This window comes from Primulina tabacum, chromosome 8 (genome assembly GCF_025594145.1).
Source record: "Primulina tabacum isolate GXHZ01 chromosome 8, ASM2559414v2, whole genome shotgun sequence".
In the NCBI taxonomy this organism is placed as follows: Eukaryota; Viridiplantae; Streptophyta; class Magnoliopsida; order Lamiales; family Gesneriaceae; genus Primulina; species Primulina tabacum.
The window spans coordinates 40,001,862-40,015,548 of NC_134557.1; the positions used below are offsets into that span (position 1 = coordinate 40,001,862).

Below are 13,687 nucleotides of genomic sequence, written 5' to 3' on the forward strand. Positions count from 1 at the left end.
ACTAGAAAAATTAAAAGAGATTTTACGTTGGAGCTCAAAGTTTGAGAGACGGCTCAAACTTTTCCCAAAGAGAAGTGGCCGAAATTTGGAGAGGAGGAGGAGAGTGATTTTTCAAAAATCACTATGATGGAGGCCAGTAATTTTCGAAAATTGTGAATCAAAATTGTGTTGTAACCCTAAGCCTAACACACACACACACACACACACACACACATATATAAGCTTATGACACATTAATTAAATTAAATACTTAATGAGCTTAATCAATTAATTATTTTAGTCCAAGTAGTTTAATTAATTAATTAATTTTTTAAAATCCAATTAAGAACCTTAATAATATGTATGTTGGTCTTGTACTCCTAGAAGTCTATTATACATATAACAATTACATTTAATTTAAATCCCTTATAAATTCAACATTTGAATTTAATATTTAAATTATAAATTCACCTCTTTGAATTTATCACCTCCAAAATTTAATATATAATAAACTCAAATTTTGAGTTTAATAAAATAAATTCTCAGATTCTATAAATTCAACTCATTGAATTTATTTTCTCAAATTTTATAAATTCATAAATTCAACTTCTTGAATTTACTATCTCATAAATTCAGCTCCTTGAATTCATTTTTCTCAAAATTTAATTATCATAAATTCAACTTCTTGAATTTACTATATCATAATATAAATTCAACTCCTTGAATTTATTCTCTCAACGGGAACAAACGATCCAGTGCTTGTGTGACCCTCAATGGTTCAGGGATACAGTTAGCCGTGAGTTCACATCTACATGTGATTCAAAATAACATTTATTCTTATTCGGGTTTTCCCTAGTTAACCTCATTCTTTTCATCAACTCTTTGATCAAGAATGTCAGAACTCATTTTTGATTGCACCCATCGGATCATGGTAAGAGCGTCTATTAGCATCGCCCCATGATCCCCTAGGTATCACTGATAGTGCCTGCAAGAACCAGTCGATTATGATTAACGTACAGTACGGTCCCTTCATCTCATATATCTCGATCGAATCTGCAACCATTGATTCATCGAGGGTTGCATATTAATTCGATAACTATGTGATACATATAAATAGTGGCATCACATGTATTATTGGAGAACTCCTTCTCTAACGTACATCTCATACTTTGGCCAGATATACCACGCACTATTATTTCATCAGATCACATAGGATATCCACACCCATAAGTGAGCGGTGAATCCCCGACTACAATGCACTGGCTCTTATATGTGTCGCAACTCTACCCATAAGTGAGCGGTGAATCCCCGACTACAATGCACTGGCTCTTATATGTGTCCCTAGCATATAGAGCCTCAGTGTTGTCCCGGGTTGTAAGAACTAATGGTGTACAATCATAACCACAGACTTATCCTCTCGATGAATGATAACCACTTGGAAAGTCCGAGGCAGGGTTGTTCGGTATAATCATCATATGACTACCCATCTCCATGTTTGAACATCTCTATGCCCTTACCAAGAAATGCAGTACACAACATTACAGATGCTAGTCTCGAGCTCAAGCGGCCTTTATCTTTTTGTTAGGCGACTGAATCGACTAGGAACGAATTTAGAATATGCAGTGTTTACAAATGAATTTCAACATCGAATTACGATTCATTTGTATTAAAGCATAATCAAGGACTTTATATATGCTGATTGCATGTATATAAAGATAAAGTAAAACAAAACCATTAAAAGTAAATTATATTAAAATAAAGATTGTTTATTATACTTGACTCAATAAATTCTCCAGCCAACAATTGGCTTACAGGACATCTACTCTAACACTCTTCATCGACGTGCTTCATAGTATTAGTTAGTTCACATGATTTGATGACTTCCGTGTTCTCAGAAGTTGGAGGGAAAACCAGTTGGTTGTTTTTCGGTTAAACCTATCGACTCTCGATTGACGTACTCCATACTCTCACTTAGTTCACACGATTCGGGTCTTCCACTTCCTCAGAAGTTGGAGGGAAAAAACCAGTTGGCTGTTTTTCAATTAAACCTATCAACTCTCGATTGATATCCTCCATACACGGTTGGTGGCAGAGGAAAAAAACACGTTTCTTTAAGTTTGTCAATAGATGCACACAGTTTCACACCATGAAGCTCGGTTATAAATAGATGCACCAATTGATATCTTACTATCTCGTTCTCAACTCTTCTTCTCTCATAGAATTTGAATACTTAGTTCTATAATATTTACGGTGTGCTTTGTTCTCATGTAATAAGAGAATGTGTATTATCTTTGGAAACATGGTGAGTGATTATATACCATAAAATATTAAATGAAATTATTTTTATCTTGCATGTGGTTTTTTATCCTAAAATTTTTTAGGGGTTTTTTACGTAAATCTCTGTGTCCAATTTTATACTTTATTTTCATATTATTATGTCAAGATGCTACATGTGGGACCAACAGAACACTCCAACCATCAAAAGTGTGGTTAAATAAAAAAAAAAGTCATGATCATCAAACGGAGAGTAGGGAAAGCTGTGGTCATATTCTCTAAAAATTGCACCAACCTTTAGATAAAGGCCATACTCAGTAGACGACAAGACTCTATTCAGTTAATATTGCCACGGGATCTCATCGTGGTGTTATCTGTTGATACTCACGGGAAATTTAGGGTCCGCTCCCAGCAAGTGTCACTAATATAGACGCAGGGTTTTGAAATTATCCTGAGCCTGAAATCACGAAAAAGACCGTTAAAGGGGGCCAGGAGGGTGTCCTGGCGTAGCCCTTCCGACACTCAAGTCGGTGACTGAGGATATCTGGGGGGAGCAGCTAAGGGTGCTGCTGAAAACAATATATTGAATTCAATAACTAAACACTCAAACTTGGTATTTATAGGAGAATATATGGGCCCTTGATGGGCTTGTCTTCCGTTTGGGCTAGGGATGGGCCAAGGGTAATGGGCCCATCCATGGGGTATCACCAGTCTCCCCCTCCCGAGTCGAACTGAATCGTAGGTTCAAAGTTCGATTAGATGTGCTGTCCTCGGGTCACCGGGTACGAGTTGTGTATTTTCTTCCGGTCGTTTGTCAGTCTCCAAAGATTTCGAAACAAATTAAATCATATCGCAATCTTGTTATAGTTTTCTCTTCAATTCGTTCACCAGCTCTCCCCCCCACGCCCGAGTCATCGCCTCGCTACCCTCGCCGAAACCCCATTCAAGCTCGCCCAGCCCCACGCATCCAAGCGCCCAGCCCCGTGCGCCGCGCTTCGCCATCCTCCCGCTCGCCCTGCCGAGCTCGCCCAGCCGAGCCCCCTGCCCCTCGTCTCTTGCCGAGCGCCCATCCGAGCCCCTCGCTCGCCCAAGCACCCAGCCCCGCGCGCCGCGCCTCGCCATCCTCCCGCTCGCCCTGCTGGGTGCCCTGCTCACGCTCGCCCAGGCCCACACGCCCGCCTCGCCTGCCTCGCCGTCTCCCTGCCCAGCCGAGCTCGCCCAAGCCCACGCGCCAGCCCCTCGCCTCCTCGCACCCTCGCCTGCCAGCACCTCGCCCAAGCTTCGCCCTCGCCCCCTCGCCTAAGCTCGCCCAGCCGAGCGCCCACGCTCGCCTAGCCAAGCACTCGCCCTCGCCGAGCGCCACGCTCGCCCAGCCAAGCTCTCGCCCAGCGCCCCCAGCACGCCTGCTCGCCCGGCGCCCCCAGCACGCCTGCTCACCCAGCCAAGCGCTCGTCCCCTCCGAGCGCCACGCTCGCCCCCGCAGAGCGCCACGCTCGCCCAGCCAAGCGCTCGCCCGGCGCCCCTAACACGCCTCACGCCGCTCCACCCTCGCCCAAGTGCGCCTGCTCGTCCAGCGCCCCCCCATCTCGCCTCGCACACCCGCTCAGCCCGCAGCCACTCGCTCGCCTCTTCACGCTCGCCCAACGCATCGAGCGCTCGTCCAGTACGTTGAGAATTTTGATATATTCCCTTGCGAATGGTCGATCCCCGTAATTTTCGCAGCGGCAAACATCTTTCGTTATCGACAAACCAAATAAATTTTTTTTTTCCCAAACTCTGCTCCTCTACTAGGCGATGCCTTAGTAGGAAAAATAAAATTTAATTTCTCCCAAACTCTGCTCCTCTGCTAGGCGATGCCTTAGCAGGAAAATAAAAATTCACCACCTTCATCCTCTAACTCCTCTGCTAAGCCGGGCCTTAGCAGGAAAATAAAAATTCACCACCTTCATCCTCTAAATCCTCTGCTGAGCCGGGCCTTAGCAGGAAAATAAAAATTCACCACCTTCATCCTCTAACTCCTCTGCTAAGCCGGGCCTTAGCAGGAAAATAAAAATTCAACACCTCCACACTCTAACTCCTCTGCTAAGCCGAGCCTTAGCAGGAAAATAAAAATTCACCACCCCCGCCCTCTAACTCCTCTACTAGGCGATGCCCTAGCAGGAGAATAAAAATTCTCTTCTACCCCAACTCTGCTCCTCTACTAGGCGATGCCTTAGCAGGAAAATAAAATCTTTCTTCCACCCCAACTCTGCTCCTCTGCTAGGCGATGCCTTAGCAGGAAAATAAAATCTTTCTTCCACCCCAACTCTGCTCCTCTGCTAGGCGATGCCTTAACAGGAAAATAAAATTTATTTCATCCTCACAATACAACAACATCCATGAACTTAATATAAGAACTTGGTTTTATTGAATTCCAACTGATTACATGGGAAAATGCAAAGATGAAATACATCAACAATAAATTCAAGAGTAATATTTTCTGAGGTGGTAAGCACTTCAGGGTCTCTTTGAAGCATTGTCCTGCGCTTTCTCCAACTTTTATGCTCCTTTTATACCTCCCTGGGACAAAGTCACTCACTTCCTCCTCTCTTAATCATGTGAACCTCTACACGCGCTCTTTTCCCCTCCTCCCTCACTACCCCCCCATAACATCGATCGCGGCATTTTGGTCCCCGCACAAGACTCCAAATCCTTTTCCCCCAGAAAACTTAAGCTTCTGATGATAAGTGGAAGCTACGGCTCTGAAATCCTTCAGGGATGGTCGCCCTATGATTCCATTATATGCTGATGGGGTATCTACCACAGTGAAGGCTATCATCTTTGTTACTCGCCGAGGATCAGTCCCCAAGGATAGGGGAAGAACAATCTGACCCAAAGGCGGGATGGCGTGTCCTGCAAACCCATACAGCGGGGTGGATACCGGCTCAAACTCAAATTCTCCCATCTTCATTTGATCCAACGTGCTCTTGAACAAGACGTTCACGGAGCTTCCATTATCAATAAATATTCTCGCCACATCATAATTGGCAATGGTGGCCGTCACCACCAAGGCATCGTTATGTGGAGTCACAACGCCACGGAGGTCTTCCGGCCCAAAGCTGATGACGGGGTCTTGTGGTAAGTCTGCACCCCTAGATATCTCAAAGTTCTTCAACCTTCTCCCATGTGCCTTCCGAGCTCGCCCAGAGTCTCCATCAGTAGCACCCCCCGAGATCATATGAATCATTCCTCTCGTAGGGTGGTTATCCTCATTCATTCCCCTCCTCGGTTCCACGAGCTCCTGAGGGACATCTTGACATCCACCTTCCCCTCTCTGCTCACCCATCCTCTGATTTATCCATGGAGGGCCTTGACCACGCCTAGGAGGCGAGCGAGACCTTTATCGACTCCTTAATGAGGATCCTTCTCGTCTATCCCGTGAAGGCAATCTAGCACTGCACCCAACCCTTCGCGACTTCTCCCACCTCCCCGCGGGTTCCCTCACCTCCATCACCTCGTCCCGACTCCTATCTAGGGGAACATGGGATGAGAATTGTCTTCTACTACTAGTTCTGTCTTCCTCTCTTTCCCCCGCACCCCTCTTCCTTCCTCCCTTCTCCGCTCCCTCAACTCTACTTCCTCCGGGCCGGCTCTCCATCCTTCTGTACCGTTGGGCATCTTCCAAGTTTACATATTTCTCAGCTCGAGCCAACAGATCATCATAGCTCAACGGAGGCTTCTTGACCAGCGACTTGAAAAACTCCCCTCCCCTCAGTCCTTGTGTGAAGGCACTTATCATGATGTCAGGGGTAGCCGCTGGTATTCCAGCGCTGCACTGTTGAAACGCTGGACAAATTCTTGCAAAGTTTCATTCTCTTGCTGTTTCATCACGAACATGCTCAAATAATTTTTCTGGTGCCTCTTGCTGCTAGCAAATCGGTGCAAGAAGGCCGCTGAGAAGTCCTCAAAGGAACGTATAGAGCTGGGCTGCAAAGTGTTAAACCACTGCTGGGCTGACCTCACCAACGTGCCCAGAAACACCCTGCACCTGACTCCATCCGAATATTGGTGCAACAGAGCCGCATTCTCAAACCTCCCCAAGTGTTCTTCGGGGTCCGTATATCCATCATATTCTCCAACGTTTGACTGTCGGAAATTTGGAGGAAGCCCCTCTTCCAAAATGGCGAGGGAAAAAGGACTTCCTTTCTTGGGCGCTGCAGCTCTGTTTCCCAACTGCTGCCTCATCATCCGTATCTCCCTCCACATCTCCTCCATCTCCGGATTCTCCTCACTGGGGAGGGGTCGCATCTCCTCTACCCTACTCTGACTACCCTCCACATTCTCCTCTCGCTCCTGGCGAGCGGCCTGCTCTTCTGCAAACCTAGGCTCTTGATTCCTCTTTATGGCCTCATCCACTGTCCGGGTGATAAATTGTCCCAACTGTTCTAGGGTCAAGCTCCCCACATTCTCATTGGGACGGGGTTGCTCGACCCTTGTCTCGTGAAGGGGCTGCTCGGTTCTTGTCTCTTGACGAGGTTGTTCATGTCTCGTCTCAAGACGCGGTTGTTCCTGTCTTGTCTCAACATGAGATTGTTCGGGTCCCCTCCGAGGACGCGATGATGCTGAGGTAGCTCTTCTACTTCCTTTCTTTCCTACCATCTCTACGCCTCAACTCAAGTGTTCCCACAGACGGCGCCAAGTGATACTCACGGGAAATTTAGGGTCCGCTCCCAGCAAGTGTCACTAATACAGACGCAGGGTTTTGAAATTATCCTGAGCCTGAAATCACGAAAAAGACCGTTAAAGGGGGCCAGGAGGGTGTCCTGGCGTAGCCCCTCCGACGCTCAAGTCAGTGACTGAGGATATCTGGGGGGAGCAGCTAAGGGTGCTGCTGAAAACAATATATTGAATTCAATAACTGAACACTCAAACCTGGTATTTATAGGAGAATACATTGGCCCTTGATGGACTTGTCTTCCGTTTGGGCTAGGGATGGGCCAAGGGTAATGGGCCTATCCATGGGGTATCATCTGTCATTAATTTCATCAGTTAAAAAATTTTAGCCTTGAGTTAGTTAGTTGTCTTAGTGAAAAATGAAAATAACTAATTAAGAGAAGTTGGTTGATTATGTTTTTAAATATATTTTTGTTAGTGTACATGTGCCTATTTATACACAGTATATTTATGACATAAAAAATGAAATATATTTTACGGGCAACATTAAACATTCGTAAAGTGGCCGATATAGATAAATTCCAAAGAAAATAAAATATTATGGTTGAAATAGGGAAAAAAATTATTCCATACATAAAAAAATGAAGCCACAAAGTACGCATGTTACAAAAGTATGGTAGATATAATGTATACGATGGTAGTTTTCCGTGTTTTCTTCTTCACTAGTACTTTAATATCTATAATGCATTTGAATAAAATGACATGAATTGCCTTATGCGACGGTTCATGTTACTTGAAATAGATAAGATGGATCTCTTATTTAGGTCATCTATGAAAAAATATTACTTTTTATGCTAAATGTATTACTTTTTATTGTGGATATCGATAGGGTTGACCCGTTCCACATATAAAGATTCGTGAAACCGTCTCACTCGAGACCTACTCATATTTCCAAATCATTGTAAAAATTCATGAACGTATTCATGTTTGCTTTTGCCTATCTTATTGCTCTTCGTGGCGCTTCTTGTCACTTTCCTCATGATCTTCTTCCTCTTCCTTATGGCATGATGCATTTGCATCCAAGTGAGCACTTTCAATCATATCTTGTTTCAATCTCTCCTCCTCCTGAACGCATTGCGCAATAAGTTCATTCAAAGTCCACTTTTCCTTCTGGGTATTATATCTTATTTTGAATTGATTAAATTGCGCAGGCAGAGAGATCAAGACTAAATGCACGACTATGTCTTCCGACAATTCCAACTTGAATGCTTTTAGTCTAGTCACAAGATTTGACATTTCCATTATGTACTCCCTTATGTTCCCTTTCTCTTTGTACCGCATGGAGACAAGTTTATTCAGAATAGTACTTGTCTCGATCTTTTCGTTTGCAGCGAAACGATCTGCTATTTGAGTAAGGAACTTTTTAGCATCATTTTCTTCGGGAATTGCACCCCTTATAGTATCTGGAATGGAATGTTTCATAATCATCACACTCATGCGATTTGATCACTCCCACTTTTCCAAAGAACCCTTTTGATCAGCAGTTCCTGAACTGGTCAAAAGTGCGGGATGATCTTCCATTAACGTATAGTCCAAATCCATGCAGTCGAGCACTATCATAACATGCTCTTTCCATTTCTTGAAGTTTGAGCCATTAAGTACTAGAATGTTGTTCAGATTGACAGATATAGAAGATGCTATGACAAAATAGAACAAAAAACTAACAATAAATATGGTCCTGCATATATTTGAATTAAATAAATCACAAAATATAAGCATGCTGGTGGTGGGCCCATAAAAAAAATACCTAGCACAACATTGATATTTAGTCTTTGGACAAAAAATAACAATTTGTAAGTGGTACACTCAAACATCATGGTTATTAAATATTGATAATAAATCCGGCCAACAATATGCCTTTCTTTGGACCGACAATTGCATGCATGGATAAATCCGAAATTATCACATATTTAGTACCACATATTGTACAAAAATTTGGCCAGAAAATGATCATCCTTTGAGCCGATCATTTTTCGCATAAATTTAACACAATTTAATATCATATAATGTGTCTACAATCTGGCAAGAAAATAATCTTCCTTTGGGCCGATTAATTTCTGCATAGTTTTGACACACTTTAAAACCACATAATTATGTGCTTATAATCTGACCAAAAAATAACTTTCCTTTGGGCCGATTATTTTCTGCATAAATATAAACACAATTTTTTTTAAGTCTGCAATCTGGCCAAAAAATAGTCTTCCTTTAGGCCGGCTATTTTTCACATAGATATAAATGCACTTGAAAATAATATATTGAATATAAAATCTGGTCAAAAAATAATCTTCCTTTGGGTCGATTAATTTCCGCATAGATCTAGATGCACTTTAAAATCATCTATTGTGTTTGAAATTTGGCCAAAAAATAGTCTTCCTTTGGGCCGTCTATTTTCGCATAAATTGAAGCACAATTTATTTTGAACTTGAACAATATCTACATATCTAAAAAAAATCACTTTATCAACATGAAATTTAAATTTAACCAAATTTGAGATACAATATATTAATTTAACTTTGATTGAGCCAAATAAAGCATGAAGACCAAATTTGCTAGAAATAAAATATTTGCACCTCATAATTATTTATCCACAAATATTTTATCGAAATAAACAAAGACGATAAAATAATGAATAATTCCATTTTAATTTTATTTCATGCAATTAAATTTTGAATTAGTCGAATTTAATTTTCACAAATCAGAATTGCGGAAGTCAAAATTTAATAAAAAGTCAAAATTCTGGATTTCAAAATTTGGATAACCAAACAAGGGCTTAAGTCACCAAAAAATCCCAAAATTCGACATAACCCTAACCCAACAATACGTAATCGGCGCCGCCACCTTCTCCGGCAATACCACTCGGCGGCGACCATTACCAGAAGTACCCTTATCACGGCCGACCACTACCCTACCATCTCCGACCAACAATCAGCCATAAATCGATCGGAATCTACCAAAAACTGACGGTACTCGCGCGGCCAGAGTTTCGAGATTCAGGTCACAAATACAATCACACCGCGGAGATTTTCGATCAATATATGGTATGGATATGAGCGCCAGAGTGTTGCGAACAAAACGCCTCAGAAGTCGCCGCCGAAAATCGGCTGTCGACGTCCGATTTTCCATGAATCCGGCGGCCTATCCCAGAATCCGAAAATTCGAATTTCCGATTTTCGATTTTTTTTTAATTCGAAAATTAATCTGAATTTTTGGTGTAAATTCGAAAATACTAGATCCAAAGAACATAATTTATTCAGATTCAAAATTCAGAAAAAAAATAATTTATTTTTTTATTTAAAAAAAATCGGATCTGAATCCAAAATTTTATAGATTAGAAAATCGCCTCAGATCTGGGAATAAAACGTACTTTTCTGTTTCGATCCATCAATTAAAAAAATTCCCATAATTCAACATGAGCGTGGCTCTGATACCACTTGTTGGAGATTTAATAAAATAAATCTATAAATCATGTGATTAAATCCATATATCACAACACGCCACGAATTCATGTCGAATTATCAAAAAATATGAATAACAGTAAACACGTACCAGAATCCATTGATTGATCTAGCGTCAGAGTTATGGATCTTCCAAGGCAACAGAGAATCGACCACCTTATTCTTGCCTTTGATGGGAGAATGAGAGAGATCTAGAATATGAGCGCCGTATATATTCTGTGTTATCTTCGCTGTGCCTTGGAGACCATAACCTTATATAACCTTAGCAGTCTTCAACCCATCATAGAAGACCTAATTGGGCTGGGCTTCTACACATAAGGTGGACCATACCAATTTATTTAATACTTTGAAAACTCATAATTAATTAGATCACTTTATTGGGTCCTTTATTAGATAACTTGTCCATGTACAATTAATTAAATTATGTGAGCCCACAAAATAATTCCAACATTGACATCACTATTATGGTTGTTTAATGCAAAAGAGGGTTGTAATGACCATAAAGAGGCGGTGTTTCAGCTGCTCAAGCTCCCTTATAAATAGTGGCTTAGATCAAGAGAGAAAGCCAGACCAAAGCAATTCTTCTCTCTATATTTTTGAGCTGTCCATTTAGCAGTATTTTTTTGAGCAAAATCATTGTCCAAGTGCTGTCCATTTTAAGCAAGGAATTTGTCCAAGTTCCAGCCATTTTCGAGCAAGAAGAAAGTGTCATATTAGAGTAGCAAAAGTAGATTGCTTTGAAGCAGTTTCAGGAATATCTGGGCAAAGAATTTGAGCAACCAACATCAAGTTCCTTTCCCGTTTTAAACATTTTAGTGCAAGTGTGCTTATGGTTTTAAAATATATATGTATGTGTTTGAACATTCGATGACGTGATATATTCTTTCAATTTAATATTTGCTTCGATATGATCATTGCATTAAAAATCATGTTTGAAATTAATTGAAGACACTGTTATGATTTATATTTGATATGGTAAGAGAATTTCTGATATTTGATAAGTTTTGTTATGAACATGAAGCAATGAGATACAATAATCGTTAGCATGGTCTTGCCCTTAGAGGATTAAATTAGGGAATGATCTGTTAACCACAGAAAATAATATGATTTTCAATGTCATTTGTTTTGTTTTGTTCTAATTCATATTTTACATGCTTATATTTTGAATCGTATAAATATATATGTATGTTTGTTGTTCATTATGATCAATCGGCCCTCGTATTTTTGAGTATTTTACAAAATACTCGCACTTACTCTCCCCCCAAATAAGAATGAAGAACAACTAGATGATGATGAACAAGAGATGTCATGGGGCTGATAATCAATCCCCAAATTTTTGTTTTTTTTTAACTATTTCAGTTTGATTGTAATCACTTCCGCACTTCATCTATTTTGGACTTCTATATAGTAGAGACAATGTTTCTTTTATGAAAAAGACTGGGTTTACTGGATATTGTACTACAAAACTTATTGTTTTCAATGTTAAATTATTAAACAATGCTGGATGTCACACGCTCCAATCTTGAGTGGAGAGAATGTGAAATCTGCATAAGAAATTAGAGAGGTTGATATATATTTTTCATTATGTTTACATTGAAATACATCTTCAACTCTCTTTGCTTTCCATCCCCGCTTAGTTTGTTGATAACATAACCGAGAACCATTAGGCTCTTGTTAATGTGTTCTCCTTCCTTCAAACGAACTCCACCAACCTGAGTTTCTGCTACTCTTTCTGATCCAACTAAGTCAACCTAGTTTTACAATGAAGAAATTAGACAAGCAACAACAATAATGGCAACATAAAATACAAATTGATATGTATCATAAAATGAAAATCAAAATAATGAAACTTAAATTCAATACAATGGAAATAATTCAAGATAATTTCGAAAAATACATTGTGGTTTTTCAAAAAATGTCAGAGCAGTGAGGGACATAAAGATAAATCATTCATTTTATGCAAAAAATTATATTATATTGTGTCAAATGGGGAAATGGAATTTAACATTACAAACCAAGACAAAGACTCGAATAACATCATCAGAATTCGAACCATCTGGAGTAGGTGTCCTTTTGATTGCTTTCAATTACATGTCTCGTGACAAATACACCAATTAGATAAAATGAGAGGTATAAAGCATACATCTCAATAACAAACACTAGTAACAACTCATAAACACGACATCGGTAAATTCAAAGAATACATCATATCATTCCCTAAATAGTGTGTGAGATGCAACTGTGAGCATTCATTTTCATGCGACCAAAGTGCATACTAGTTGCAAAAATAATAAAGGAAATATATGTAATTGATACAAAAAGTAAAAAGACTGAATTAATTTTATTTTCATTTGCACTACGGACATCAAACCTTCTCCACGTGCAACATATACTTCACACTGGAGAGCGAAAAAACAAATAAACAAATAAAAGCCTTTGTGCATGAAAAGAAATTTGTTACAATATTAAGTTTTGTATCCATAAATTGCCAACAAGCTCTCATAAATTTCAACTTTTTGATTTTTCTCAGCAAGAAGGTCAATAATGTCTTCATTATAAATTTCTATATAGGAAACTCGTATTAGAAACTCCTAACACAAAAGGTGATAAGTTGCATTAGAAATAACATTAACATATTGATAACAAAAATGATCGCCACTTGGTGAATGTTAGCAAAAACATCTTTTACAGTCCTTATGAATAATTCCCATATCAATTTTTGTGTCATTCATGGCACAAAAAAAAAAAGTCTTCCCGTTACTTTTTTTCCATATACAAATGCAGTTTCTTAATTATGAGTCCTTTATTTTTATATTAGTAATACTTTAACGTATACCAACATATCATGATAAATGGCCCAACCCAATCAAATAACATTTTTGTAAATTTGCTACCAATACAAAATGTCGCCTGACCTTGAATAATCTGGAAGCTACCACATGCGGGCAACATTTTGTTGTAATAACAAATTTACAAAATGTCCTTTGATTGGATTGGATCATTTGTCATTATGTGTTGATGTATGTTATACAAGAAGGATTGTTACTGTGCTTCCAAATGTGTAGGAAGTTACCGTAGTGGATTCATGGATGCATGGGTATATGGTTGTGGATGGAGACCGCATTGATATCATGAGATGGAAGTCGATATCGGAGGATGTCAGAGTTCAATAAAATTTTATAAGGCTCACCATGTGAAGATGTGCCATTATCAGAATATGTACCGAAGGATGTGGCCTTCTATTTGGTAAGATTAAATGATGTTTC

At 39.9% G+C, this 13,687-nt stretch overlaps 1 protein-coding gene across 1 annotated transcript; it reads right to left on the bottom strand.

Moving 5' to 3' along the window:
* Positions 1-7,908: 7,908 nt before the first annotated feature.
* On the bottom strand, positions 7,909-8,403 carry LOC142554779 (uncharacterized). The gene has a single exon (XM_075665455.1). The coding sequence runs from the start codon at positions 8,401-8,403 to the stop codon at positions 7,909-7,911; it is 495 nt and encodes a 164-aa protein (XP_075521570.1).
* Positions 8,404-13,687: the final 5,284 nt, after the last annotated feature.